General features: G+C 34.3%; 1 protein-coding gene across 7 annotated transcripts in view; it reads right to left on the bottom strand.

Annotated features, from left to right (window-relative positions):
* The window catches only part of arhgef28a (Rho guanine nucleotide exchange factor 28a), a 186,373-nt gene that overhangs the window by 152,260 nt on the left and 18,736 nt on the right, over nucleotides 1-15,377 (bottom strand). For all 7 annotated transcript variants that reach the window (XR_015935911.1, XM_088629163.1, XM_088629161.1 and 4 more), the window contains 2 exons: nucleotides 11,445-11,595; nucleotides 7,389-7,685 (listed from right to left, as the gene is read on the bottom strand). Coding sequence is in view for 6 of the 7 variants with exons in the window: in XM_088629163.1 (XP_088485289.1) it covers nucleotides 7,389-7,685; nucleotides 11,445-11,595 (448 nt within the window). In the remaining variant the exon portion in view is untranslated. The remainder of the gene's footprint in view (nucleotides 1-7,388; nucleotides 7,686-11,444; nucleotides 11,596-15,377) is intronic.

Here is a 15,377-nt window from a genome sequence, read left to right as displayed (position 1 = left end):
ATACCGTACCATACATAAATTATGTTGGATTGCATTTTAAATCAGAAACAAGGATTAATAAACTTCAATCAACATATTATGATTTAATGTCATTGTTAAGTTACGAGAAAAGAAAGAAAGAAAAGAAAAAAAATGTTTAAAAAAATCTGGTGTACAACATAGATTTGTATAAACATTAATGTAAGCATTAATGTAATGTAATTGCATGCAGAAACACAAAGCACACAATATTTCTGTTGGTGTTGTTTGCAGTTTTCTGGTTTCTTCTATCCATCATTACCATATATTTTTGGAAATATACGGGAACACACTCTTCTGTGTTCATACTGTACATTTAAACAACTTCTAAGGCACTCAAGGAACAGTGCACGAGCACATAAACAAACCCAGTGCCGAGCCACTCAACAGATTTGGAACCAGGAGCTCTGGAACAGCATGAGAGAGAGATTACAAAAGCAAGCAGTTTTTTTCTAAGAAATTTTGTCGCCCTTATCATTTTGAGGTTTATGCAGGCAATTATTAAAAGCTGTCACACAACCTGTGTCCTTTATGAGCAGATAAAAACAGAATGAACATTGAAAGGTCACCCTTTTCTTTAGTGCAATTATATATTACATTGTTTAGATTTTCCTTCATTGTTAATGTGCTTGTCTGTACAATAAGGTCAAGAGGCTAATGCAACACATGTACAGTACTCTACCAGAACAAGAAGAACATGGAGATAGGAAAAGATTGTTTTTGTGTACATATCAAACCATATTGACTGAAAATGTAATCTTAAAATAATGAACACTCTATTTGCTGGTATTTAGTGTATATTTCCTTGTTTTCTAAAGAAGGACGATGTCCCAAGCCTTGAAATAGTTGTTCCTTGATTTTTCAGAATATTATTATAATCTTCTCTAACCTGTTAAACTGCTAAATTGGTAATTTGGAGATCATCACATAAGGCATGTAATGTAGTGACATTCCATTTCTTTACTGTATAAACACTGTAACTGCAAATAAACTTTAAATCATGAAAGAAGGAACCCCCTAAAAGGTTCTGAATTCTGAATTTTGGCCCTGTTTTAGGGTGTGTACTGGTCACAAACAGTATCCTAACTCTACACTCCTGTCTGAAACTCACTGCCTTCAGTTTATTTATTAAATACTGTTTCATTGCATCACAGTCACATTCATGCTGCATAATGAAAAGAATGTCAGACATCAAGAAAATAAAGAGATTCATAAAAGCCTTCTACTCAAATTGTGTCATTTATAAATTATTTCCTGCTATTTTTTTTACCATTTCCCATAGTAATGGAACAATGGAAACACTATTTTATCAAATGGTAATTCTTACAACCAAAGAAACAAACATCCTTCAGAATAACTCAATCTCATGCATTTAATTCCATGAGTGCACGTTAGGTTGTTCTAGTGCAATTTTTTTCTCTCTTTCCAAAAACAGAAACTTTTAAAAAGTCAACGTTTTGAAAATGAATAATGAAAAATTGGCACACTTTGAATAATATCTCAGGAAACCATTTTTGGAAACATTTAGTGATGAAAATATTAATGTACTGACCCATACATTACTACCCAACCACTTTAAAGAACCAATATTTATTTCTTGCAGATGCTTATAAAGAGGCAGTCATAAGCAAAGGCACTTGGTATGTTAAATTAGTGTCCCAAACATCACCCCATGGGACCACTTCTGGTTGGTCCAGCATACTCCTGAATCACAGGCACATTGGTTTCAATTTTAGACAACTTTTTACATTTTCTTTTAACTCTTAAAATGCTGTATTGGGTTTGTAATTAATATCAACATGATGCTAATTCCTGAGTTTCAGAAATCACCCTCATTCAGATGTGTGAACCAAAATTTAACCAGCTGGAAGCAGAATAAAAAAACAGAACACATCTATTTGGATTGTTAACTCATTGTCATTTCCAATTGTGTCTGTAAATCATACATTGATAAAATTATTATTTATCCTACAATGTAATTGATTTATGTTTAAGGGAAACATTTTAAATGTGGTTTGTTCTTCATTCCTTCAATTGGACACCCCGAGCATATCAGCATTAGAAAGTCAGCTGATGACATTTTACATAGTTTTCAGAATCATTCAGAGGTAGAAAATCATCAGTAGAAAATGCAATTTAGGAATTAAAAAGTGAAATTAAACCAGCAGGCCTCTAGATCAGTAAATAATATTTTATATTTATATGTGCTAATAAGATTCACACCGTATAAGCCTTTTGAGGTCTTGAAAAGCATTACATGTATTTGGCAATATTAAAAGCTTTTATTCGAGTGAAAAAAAGCTAACAGCTTCAACAGGAGTGCATTGTCAGATACATAAAGAGAAAATGAAACAAATGAAGAACGCCTATGCTAATTCAAACTGACACAACACTGTGCAGGCCAATTCATAACCTCAGTCACCAGCACAAATTAAGATGCACAATTTAGCATGAACAATCCTTCCATTATATAAGACATTTTGGATGAACTTCAGCTATCTGTAGTATTTTACCCCAGCAAGCCTGATTTATTGTGAAGTTCATTCACATTTTTCTATGTTTTTGTTTTCTTTAAAAGGATTTGGCTTTGTTAAATTCTTATTATTCACCTTGCAGACACCACGGTCCAAGGACAAATGTATTTAAATACAGTGTACCGTACTCTCCTATTTCCTTTCTTTGCAGTTGATTTGATAATACAGCTCAGTGCCAGTAACCTTTAGCAAATAAATAGCACAAGGCTCTTTAAATTTGCTGATCTGTGCAGTATCAATGGATAAGTACAGTTAAAGGCACACTTATACAGTACATGAGAGTTCATTCAATGAAGGTAATTTATCTATCCCATCCCTCTACTACATTTCCTGTCTAAATTGATGTCTTTTAAAATGTTTTCATAACCTCTTGGCAATATCAAACTTTATGATCCACAACAACTGCAGTAAAAAAATCTGGTAAAGCCAAAACTGACAATAAATAATGTATAATTCCTCCCTGATACCTTTACTTGTTAAATGTCTCAGTCTCCCTTACCAGATAAGCATTTTTTGTTTAAAAATGAGACAGACATGACAAAATCATTATACTCTCACGAGTATATTGGAGACCTAAAATGTTTCCCCTTTCTTTAACGGCACACCTGAAAATTGAATATGTTAATATAAATACAATTGTCCCAGAAGACCATTTTTTTTCTTCATTTTTAACATTTTTAACAATTTTAATTGGAAGACTTTCCAAAAATCATATTTGTGTGAAATAAGATCCTTTAACTTATATTGTAGGATAATTAGAAGTAACTTTTCTATATTTTCTACAAAAAAATAATCTTGAAAGTCATTTTATCCATAGAATTCCTTATCTAGGGAATTAGACTGTAAAGTGAAGAAAAACACAGCCACAGAGCTCATTAAGCCTAAGGTTTTACTTAGGCAGAAAAAAGGAATATCCACTAAGGAATTCCAAGATAATTTGCAGGAAAGAACATAAAAGTTAATCTATCAGGCTGGAGCTCCCCCTTGACCAGTTTCTAAAATCCTAAAAAATAGTATCCTGTCCATTACTGCCGTACAAAATCCTTACTTACTTTCCAACTCCTTCGGAAATTCAAAGGAAACAGTGCAGATAAAGCTGAATTGCTTACACAGGAACATAGTAGCAAACACCTGAATTTGGAAGAGGGCTTTATCTAATCTTTCTGCTGACTCGTTAGGAAAAAGCATAGGATATTTCATAATGTTTTGGAGTTATTTAGTCTGGAGCATTCTCAATTTTATTGTTTCGAACTCTTCCTTGCTTATTTTGTGGAGTATTTTGGCACTTTATCAGCTACAGTACATACCACTAATTTATTGGGGAAAGCACCAGAGACATACTGTAGTACAATACACATTATGTCATTCTGACCTCTGTTTTATTCTATGTGGATACAAATATGTATTGAGTTCTTGCGTTCTTAAAAGAATTTCAGTGAGAACTACTCAGCTTACTGCATACTATGTAATATAATATGTAGTTTACTAAAGATCAAAATCTCACCGCTAAATTACACTGAAACAAAATTCACAACACAGCACAATGAAGCATGATCAAGCATTGAATGCATTGTATAATACATTATACAGGTCTCATCATCAAGTCTTTTTCTTGTTATATGGATGAATCTGGATGCAGTATACGAAATAATGTGAACATAATATTTTTCTCTTCCGTTACCTAATAAATTGGTTATACTGTACAACACATTTTAAATACTGTACACAATGCAGTTCAAAGTTTTTTTTTGACAAAATGATTTTTTTTAATTATATGCTTCTATTTTTTGAATGTTTTTCTTTTTTAACCATCAATCCTCAGTGTTTCAATTCTTTAATGCCCTCTCTATCACAATTCATCACATCCATCATTCATTATCTAAACGTTTTATCCAATACAGGGCCGCAGGGCAGCTGGCAACAGGTGCCAGAAAGGGAAAACCACTCACAGGGCATATAAACACAAGGGCCAATTCTCCCAGAAGCCACTTAAAGTACCATTATTCCTTTGGACTGTGGAAGGAAACCAGAGAAACCAGAGGAAACCCATGCAAACATGGGGGAAAAGTACAAACTCCATGCAGATTGCACCCAGGGCCCCAGCACTGCAAGACAGCAATGCAAACCACTTCACCAACATGTCACCCAAATTCATCACATAAACTATGAAAATTTGATACTAATTAAACCCCAGGTGTAAAAAGACCAAGTAATCCAATTTGACCTGACCTAAGTGACCTTGGCTTAGGGCTATGGAGTGTGGGTGTGAGCATTTTTACCAGGTTAAAAAATCTGCTTAGTCCCAGCATAGCAAACTGCAAATTCAGCTAATAACTGCTGAGCCATCCCTCACAATATCTCCATTAACAATGGCATAAACTTTCTGGTCTATTTTTTTAATAGAATGTGTTTGACCTGTGTCCTGATAATATTTGTTCTAAACTCAATGGTCTGAAATTAGCCTCTGCAGAACAATCTAAGTCAGTCTCTTACAAAAGCAGAACACCAGTGAGGAATGTTTCATATAGCTGTGAAGACCCTATGGAAAGGTGTACAGAATTCAGTTTTCTGGCATATTTTACACCAAGGTCATTAAAGAAATAATAATTTCTATTGGTATAAAGATGGACAAGTGCGAGTGTTTCACATTGAGGACTTACTTCTTTAAACCCTATATGCTCCTTGATGCCACTTTCTGCTCAAAATTACTTTTGTTAATCTAAACCACTGGCACTTTTTAGTTGTAATGCGTGTAAAACTAAATACAGTGTGATCTAACCACAGTATTTTCTATTATAATGCAGCCACATTTGGAGCAAACTGGGTGTGATTTAACCTCATTAATCAAATAAATCCCTGTGAATCACTTAAAGATTGTAAGGATTCCTGAGAATGCTTTTAGCTTTAATACTTAGATACAGTATGGTTATTCCTATCAATGAAATAACTTCTTTTAAAAAGTCTTGGAGGATCAACAGCAGAAGTATATTGGACTACTGAATGTTTGAGGAGATCATTACTAAAAAAAGTATAGAGTTTTGAGAGTAATTAAAGGACATTCAATCTCTCAAACCTATTATTTTATTAATACTGATCAAGCATGGGCAAATGTAAAAGCTATGGCTCACTCTAAGAGCACAACCTCACACATGGCATGACAATTAAGAGACCTTTGCAGAAACTCCTTGTCTATCAATCTTCTCTCTGCTAATGGCTATAATTGCCCAATCTTTGAAAATGTATTTTCTTTGCTCTGCTGCTTCTCAAGAGCATGTGATCTGATGTTTTTCTTTTGTACTACAGCACCTTTTCATTATTCCTGCTGGCACAGGTCCAGGGCTCCAGTGTTTTACATGCAAAGCCCTCACTCCTCATTGCTGCTCAGCAACATGAATTTCACCAGCTGAGGTCTTTTATAGTAACTCCCAATTTCAGGTTGACTGGATTGACTGGATTTCAGGTCAATGTTTACTGTTAGAAATCTGTTCAATAAATGTATCCTTTCATAAAAGAAAATCCTATACAGTACATATCCAAAATATAAAAGGCTAGTTTTCAATGAATGAGAAAAATACATGTATTTCAATTCTATTACATTGGTTTAATAAAAACTAACCAATTAAATGTGAAACAGTTTTGTTTTGACCTAGCAATATCACCCATTAATGAACTTTATTAATCAGCTGCTGTGTCAGCATATCAGGTTTTCAGATGAAGAGATGAGAGCTGAGTAGCATTTTTGAACTGCCGTTGCTCTCAGATATAGAGAATTATAGTTTCTATGCAGTCAGACACGATCTGGCCTTTTCAATTTTATGCTGCAATTCTTGATAAATATAATTTGACTAAACTTCAAAACTGATTATTTGTGCTTCATGCTGTCATAAAAAATAAAGCAGAGCTACAGTACCAGCTTTCAAATTATTTCTGTTCTCTGTTCCCGCCTACCTTTGAACTAAAAAATTCACAATTTTGGGGGATAATATTACATATATTAGATAAATGTATGAAAGATATGTTTTATTGAACTTTGTGCACACAAGGTGGAATAATATAAAAAATCCTTAAAGCAATGTGTCAGAAAGAACATCACACACATAGACTGTTATTGTTATATGCTGTTATTGGTCGATGTGACACTTGGTTTTTGGTTCATACAAAAATTAAATAAACTCAAACAGAAATCAATATACTCTGTTCAGTATGTGTTAAATTGAACTCAGAGTGTGATATACTCATCCCAATGGGTGATTTTAATAAGTGCCATTCACACACCTGTTATTTTGGATTCAGCCATATTGAAAGTTTACCTGTTAGAGAAAGGAATTATTAGAGGCTGTGATATGCCTATAGAAAATATCAGAGATCTTCTCAGCTTCATATGTCACAAAGACAATACATCAATACACTACAGAGACAATAAAATAGCAATAATAATGGCTAATGATAAGACAAATTCAGGAGGTTCACAAGAAGACAACATGAAGACCATGAAGACATCAAACCCAAGATATTTACATTGTGCAATTATTCAAAAGATGGTTTCTTTTTTATACACTTGTAGTTTTATCAAATGTTATTCATTCTGCCTGTGAATGGGACTTTTCGGTATAGACAACATGTACTATACAAAGATTTTGATGTGTAGTTTCGTACTCCTTGTGTACCAGTTTTAAGTCTAGCCTACTTCCTACCAGCATACTCTGGTTCTCTGCTCAAATCACAATAGTAGCATCTGCAGCAGTGAACTGAACACATAATCTGTCACGCAACATTTCAGAGACTTACTCCCAACAACACTAATACAGTGTGTTTAAAACATCCCAAAACACTCACCTTCTCCTGCTTGGCTTCCTAGAATATTCCATGTGTAGGGGAACTCAAAGTTGGCCATAGCCATCGTGACTTTCTCATCTGTCTTTCTTCTCCTGTTTTCTTCGAGTAATCCAAACCTAGCGATAACTTCTTGGTGGCTAGTTCTGCTCAAGCAGTGAGAGTGCTCAACCAGAAACTGAGCAAGTTCATGAGCTTCATCCTGAACATACAGAAGAGAAGCTTTCCCTACAGGTGAGACCGGGTTCCCTTCAGTGTAGATATAACCAGTAATGGAGACATCCTCCAACGTATTGTGGCCTGGAGATAAAAAGACAAGGATGGGAAAAGAAGTAAAAGGTTTAAATCTGGCATTTCAACACACTTAGCCTTCTTTTATTTTTTTCCTGATGCTTTAAAAAAAGTCATAATAAAAGTAAGGCACAAATTTAATAAAAACCTTGAATCTACTGACTACAAATTAGAAACTCGGCACTTCTCAGTGCTCTTTGTTTCCTAGATGCATCTTACTCATTCTAATGGAAAACAAAAATTAAATATTCACTCTGTAATTCACTGCTTGCAAGAAGGTTTTGGAGACATATGAGTTTAAACACTTTCAGATTTCAAATGGATGATTTTTTAACACAAAGCTAGCATACACAGTAGTACTGTAACAATGACTACTATTATACATTCAAACACACAATATTGTAAAAAAAAGTCTAACCCAAAAATTAGAATTTTGTATTTTCGGTGCATTTTTATACTCTTAACACAATAAACATTTACAGTGCAACATGACAGTGCCTATACATGAAGAACAGGGTGCTTTGTGGGATACACAATAGTTAAGCCTCTGGACAGAATATCAGTTCATAAGAGCCAATCAATATCGGAGCCAATCACACCTAGAGAGCATGACTGGACAGCGACCGAGAATATACAACCTCAACACAGACATCTACAGTATGTCTTTTTTTTCTATGAAGAAGATCTGTTCGTTGACAATGTCATTGCAAAACTGAACCACTGGAAATGTGAAACTAAAGGGATAATAAAGACCGTACATACTAAAAGACACTTTATTTGTTATTTAAGATTAAGTTATGACAACCAAATTAATCTTAGTATTAACCTGGCTTTGAAAGACAAAATCCTTTGTTTCACTACAAACAGAAAAAGAAAGAAAAATTGCTTGTATGACTTTCACGTTTTCAAAGATGAAGCATTTTGACATCCATCGATCCATCTATCCATTTCTACCCACTTCTTCCACATCAGGGTTGGAGGAAGCCAGTCTATCCCAGCAAGCAATGGGAACAAGGCAGTGTACATCTTGAACCAGTCCATTGTAGGTATTTTATCTTTTTCTATGGAATGAAAATGTTCTCGTCTATAGTATTTTGCCAAAAGTATCAGTGAAAAGTATCCTATTAGCTGACAGCATATTCTATTACATTCAGCAATACTACACTACATACAGTAGGACTCAAAGAATGGATCTCCAGTGGTAGTATCAGATAGCACCTTAGCAACTCCTTAAATTAAAATACCCTAATTCTTAACACCTGTTGCAAAATGTACTGTGACTTCATCCTAGACAAATACAGACTAAAAACCTGGATGCTAGCTTAATTCTTCAACATGAAATCACCAGGAACACAATCCTGTGGGCAATTCTGCACTATTCAGAGTCCCAGTCTGGTCAGCTTAATAGGGGTGGCCCTGTTTCCATTAGAATATTTGTTTCCTACAAAAGCGAAACTCTACGATAAGATCAAACATTTTTCCAAACCTCTCTTTTAGACACAACAGATTCTTAGCACTAATCTTCTAAGGTCACAGAGCTTGTTATATACCCACACTGCCTAGTTTTCTAAACCCCAGCAGGATAAAAAACAAGCACTTCAAAGTGCAAACCACAGCAAATGGTTCCTTTTAATAATCTCAAAGCACAGCAGCTCAAGGCAGCAAAAGAAAAGCACACTTATCACTCATCATTTTGTTTTAACAGCGGTACTGCACTTTCTCCAAGTACTAACTCTTTGCTGTGCTATGCGGCACCACTCTTAACTGTAACTGGCTTATCTCTGAAACTGCATTCATGGCACACATTCTGTCTATTTTGAGAGATTCAAATTTGTTTAAAACATCGGATGAATTAAATCCTGTCCCCTGCGCCACTAGTGGGATCTGTCCCTGATAATTCTGCAAGTGTCTTATTTCACAGAGACAAAAGTTTCTTTTAAGCATTATAAGTTCTATAGTCATTTCAGATGCTGGAAACACAAAATCATTTGACAGCTTTTATTCAAAATCCCTAAAAAGCATATTGTTTATTAAATGTCTCTCTACTCTTACAGAAAACTAGAAATACACCACATCAGAATATGTTAAAGTCCTTGCGTGTGTGTTCCTCTAAACAACAATGGGTGTTCCTATGGCTGATATTACTGACATAGTGAACACGACACAGGGTGAACTTCTGGAATGCCAGGTAGCAAAAGTATTCAGTGTGTACTATACTGTAGCAATATATACTGTAGCAATGTTATTAACTAGGATAACTAACAGACCAATTCACTTTGTAATGTTCTCGAATAACATCATAACAAAAACAGCAAGGCATTTAAGCTTTCTGGGAGCAGGTCACACTACATTTCCAGGAACTGAACATCCTTTATTATTGTGAAGGAAACAAAATTTACCAAACTGTTACTTCAAGCACGTTTAACCATGCAATATGTGTAGTAAGAAAGAAATCACTTTACTAACACTTGGTGTTTATCCAGCCACATTCAGAAAGCCAATTATCCTAGTGAGAGAAGGCAAGTCACAATATATCATGGAGCCACAGAGTTCAGAAACTAATGAACACTTTCACCTACAGTAGACGGGGAGCACTCACTACCACACCAAAACGTGATGTTCCCTTGTTAAGTTAAAACTAAAGACTTATATTTGTGCTCCACTAGGAGTCAGGCCAAAAGATAATTTAAACTCTTTCATTCTGTGGTTTTAATATAAACAAGGAAGAAATGTTTCTGTTACATAATATACTGCTCACCCAGCAGTTTGCCACTACATGAAATGGCCAAATGTACTGTAATTAGCTCCTTTAAAAACAAGATTTCTATAGCTTCTATTTTAAAGAAACATCAATTAATAAGTCTTAAATTTGATTCTCTTTGTGTGGTACTTTTTTAACCTTTTAACTTTTCTTTTAAAACTCTGGTGCAATGAAAAATGTCTAAAAAAATTGGTCTCAGATGTCAGAAACTTGCTGATTTGTTTTCACCTTAAATGAGAAAGACTACATTTTTTGCAATTTAATGTGCCAAAAAATATAGTTAAAAGAGATTAAGGCTGTACATCCAGTCACTCTTGAATTGCAGGAAACGTCTAATAGCAATGCAGAATTTTGTCGTGACCCTTTACGATATTTAAACTAAATGTTAAAAAAATATCGAGTGGGGTGCTACGTCAACAAAGGAACAAGTAAAGGTCAATTTCACTCTGAAAAGTAAAAGAAAAAAACATGTTGACTGTGCAGTCTTTCTTAGATGAAGAACGTGAAGACCCTGAAGACCACACATGAGGCAGGCTGAACAACTGAAACATTGCATTTATTCTTTCTACTCATCTGTTCCTTTACTTGTTCCTTTAAAAATATATCTTTTTAATTTTATACAGTACTTCATCCAAAACTTCCAGAACATCCAGTCATGCAATCTGAAGAAATGCTTTTCTTCAGACAACTAAATCTCACTTGGTTTCCCTTTTAAATTTATATCACTTCCAAGATTATTAATACAAAACTTTTCCTTAGCATCTTTTTTCCTAGCATTATAGATTAAGTAGCTTGAAATTGGCCTACAGAGTTCAATCCTGAAAATGCGTAGACTGTTTTAACAACGAAGCATGAAGAACAGAACTAGATTCACACAAAATGGAGAAAGCCTTAAATTTCACCAGACGTCTCTAACAAAATTACTTTAAGCTCCAAAAGGAAAAAGAATTAGAGAATAAACAACCCACATCTAAATGCAAAATGTACATGTAAAAAATCAGACTCACCTGGCACAACAAAGTGAAGCGTATTTACAAAACAGCTTTTTTGTGCCTCTGTGATGTGCTCTTGGCTGGAACCTCGGAACACCAAAAAGAACTCAGCCTCGTCTGGGAAAGATTCTACTGTGGTCAGCACTGCAGAAACTGTCACCTGCCCCTGGAGCAAAAAGACAGACAAAAGTTTTTAGTGCGAGAACAGGTTTTAGTGTCACACTTTAAGGAAGAGCACCAGCTGTATGTACTGTAAGGACATTCAAGGCAAGGACTGTGTAACCTAAAATGTCAACTACAAGAACAACTGTCTTGAATTAAAAACATTTCACAAACTCAGAGTACAGCCTATTCTTTGAAAAGTCAATTTTACAGGCAAGTTACATTTTAGTCAAACCTAAAATAGACAGCTGAGCATTATAGATATAAATGGATCATTAGATAAGCAGAAGGAATGCATGTTTGGACTTGACAGGCATATTTATATAACATAAGTAACAAAGTGATAACAAAGTAACATTTTACAACATCTTTCATAACACAGGTCTCACGACACTTAGTAAAAGATACTTTTTTTAAAAAGACATCAATCACAGAACACAAAAGAAAACACAAAGAGATTGTTAACTTAAAACACAGAAAACAATAAGGATATCAAAATGAATGTAGTGTATAAAAAGTGTTTTTCTAAATGCAAGTAGGTTCATTTCAAACAATTGGATAATATTACAGTTTGTGACTTTTAAACATTAGAAACTTGAAATATCTCAATAATGGCTTTTATGGTCCTTTAATTTGACAAAAAATGTGTTAAATAAAGTGAGAACTGTGAATATTTACAATTGCTTGACAGTTTATTCTTCCTGACATTGTTTTTATCTATTATGCCATCCCCTGTGGTTCCTGAACCACATCCCTGTTTAATGGATTATACAAGCTGAGAAACACATTTTATCTGAATCCGCTGTATTTTTCTTGAATCCATGCTGCATTATGTTGAAAGCAACCTTTCAACCACAGCTTGATAAATAGAAATATAAAAGCACAGATCTTATTTATTCAAGGCAATATCCTCTACAATTTCCAGGTATTTCAAATATTAAATTTTGAATCACTGTACCAAATAATAAAGTATGTTCTATGAATAGCATATTGATTTTTAATGTAAAGTATACATAATCAGATTGTTACAGAGGCCTGAAGGATCTCTCACTCTGTTAACTTTCATTAATGATGTCTGGGAATGAATCTCCTTGATATTCCACAGTCCAAACAAGGAGAAAACATATTAACAATCTGACCTTTTGTGTTAACCCTGTAACACTTTTGAAAACTGTTTATAAATGCTTTAGGATTACTGATTTACAAAAAAGAGCACAACACGTTTGGCCTAAGTGAAGTGCTTGTTGCATAAAGTGTGTCTATCTGAATATTAGATTCTGAATATCTTTAAAATAATAAGAAAACAAAACAAAGAGACAAAAGATTAATTGAAAGCTGCCTCTAAATACATACCGAACAAGAATACAGTAACTTCACTGACATTGAAGGGAACTTACAGACTCAGAAATCAAAACACTGATACGGAGAAATTAGCTTAGTGCTTTTCCCCACAACAAACATCTGAATAAAAACATTTCAGTTCCTTAACACAGTCTGTCAATGAAGGGAAAGTCTGTCTCTCCAGTTAAAAGAGTGAGAACTATTTCAATAGAAGAATAGTTGTTTAACAGTCTTTGCCAAAAACAGAAGAATTATGAACAGTCTTGTCAGCTTTAACCTGAAATGTATGAACAAATCCACAAACTGTGTGTGTTTTAACTTGCAGACATAACCAGATGCAGAACCATGATCCACTCCAAGTTGCTGAGAAGGAGTTCATAATTCTAAACCCTGGTTTAGACCTTGAGGTGCTTGATCTAATTTTGTGTGAAACAGTGCCCATGTGAATAAAAATCGAGGCATTAATGTCTTCCTAATCCAGGTGTTTATACTTGTTCGGGACACAAGGAAACTCCCCTCTCCTTAAAATAGACTGGGCAGGAGGTGGAGGGATGGCGGGTGGGGGGGGAGGGGTTGTTTCTGGACTCTCCCACTTAAGGGATCATTATCGGTTGCTGTGGTAACAGAACCAGACCATGACAAGATGTCCCTTGTGTTAAGGAAGTCTAGCACTGGTCAAGTTTCCACCTTCTGTTGAGTCGCTCTTATTTGCTTGCTACTTTCCAGCACAGCTTCCTGTCTCTTTTAAAGGCATTGTGTGATAGATTATTCTTGGCACATTGCTCTTTGCTGCACAAAAAGGATGTAGATGTGCCTGTACAAACAGGCTTTCCAACGGTTCCATATTTTATAACACTTTAATGAATTGACTTTCTTGTTGAGCACAGGATTTTGCACCTCTTGCAATACAATTCATACAGTAAGTGTAACTTTAGGCTGAGTTACAGCAGGTTCTACCCTTCCAGATGGCATTTTATGTGAAAGGCTGCTAATTGTTTTCTTATTATCCATCGTCCTAATGCATTTTCCACTGGCTTAAAGTCAGCATGGTCTGAATACATAGAAACCCATCATGTTACCCTTCATTCAGTGAGATGTGTGACCAATTATCCTGAGTGTCTTTCTTTTCATCTGAATCTAAGGGTGTTCTAAACCTTTATCTACCTACAATATAATTGCAAATTGTATAGCAGTGTGGTTATGTCACAAAAATCTGAAAATCTGAGGTGGCAGTACAAATACAATGATGTATTTTATTGAAAATAAAATAATATTACATATACTGTAGGTTTTCCAAACTTCCTATTTTTACAAATTAGTTTATAGTATTACTAAAAAATTGGTACAGATTTTTTTTAAAGACACAAGAAACAATTTTATACAAGATCATTGAAAGAAGTGAACAGCCATGCTAAGTGTCTTGTGAATAGCCTGAATATTCAAGAGAGGTTACTGCAAAGCAGTTAGTTTGTCATATACTGTATCTTCAAACACATGCTATTATACACTACGTTTGAACCACTGCTGTGGAAAACTTTGCAGTAATAAAACTTTTTCAGAAGAATGTCATAAAAAATATTTTAAAACCTTTGGTTCTCCAACACATCTTTAGCTAGAAGCATACATTTTAGTCTGATGTTTATCTTATACATACATGGAATGGCATTCATAATACTTTAACCATCAAGCTAAATTAGCACCTTTTTCTTCATGAGAAAAGAACACAATTGTCTAGAAGCAACCAAAATCTTTTGGAATACAAATGTGTTATAAAAAAGCATCTGAATGTTTTTTAACTTATTTTGGAACACTGCAATTCCTATTTCAACCAACAGGTGATAACCTTGATGCAAAGAACATGTTCTATGAATAAATGAAACAGCTAGGTTGATATTATGATGAAAAGTTATTTTAACAGGTGTCTCAACTGAATGTAAGAAAGTCATCTGAAGAAGTTGTATTATTGCTTTTGAGTTCTCAGTATGGAATTTATTTGTATTTGATAGTTTGCAGTTCACACACAAAGCACCCTATCTCAGCCTTTTACACTATGTATGGAACCTGCACCTTACTGTGTACAATACCGAGATCTTAAAAAGCTCTAATAGGTCTAACAGGCTTTGAACATGCAAAAGGTAGACCGTAGTGTTCTGTATTTTGATTCCTTATCTAAAAATAAATATAAGGTTGTATTTGTTACACTAGAATTACTGAACACTTGAGCTGTAATCAAATAAAAATGGAAAATGTCAATTTTCTAAGTAAATAGATAATAAGTGAATTCTAAGTAAACAAAGAATACTTAAGACCAGTAGAACTAAGCTAAGTCTAAGTTCTAATCAGAAATATTTTAACAGATATTTTTTAATCTGAGCATATATCGTACAACAAAGATTAAAAAAATTACAGAATAGAAAATAATTATTTTTAAGGATTTTTACAGCT

Source organism: Lepisosteus platostomus, chromosome 4, assembly GCF_059453375.1.
Source record: "Lepisosteus platostomus isolate fLepPlt1 chromosome 4, fLepPlt1.hap1, whole genome shotgun sequence".
Classification (NCBI taxonomy): Eukaryota; Metazoa; Chordata; class Actinopteri; order Semionotiformes; family Lepisosteidae; genus Lepisosteus; species Lepisosteus platostomus.
This window is presented reverse-complemented; position numbering and strand designations above follow the sequence as displayed.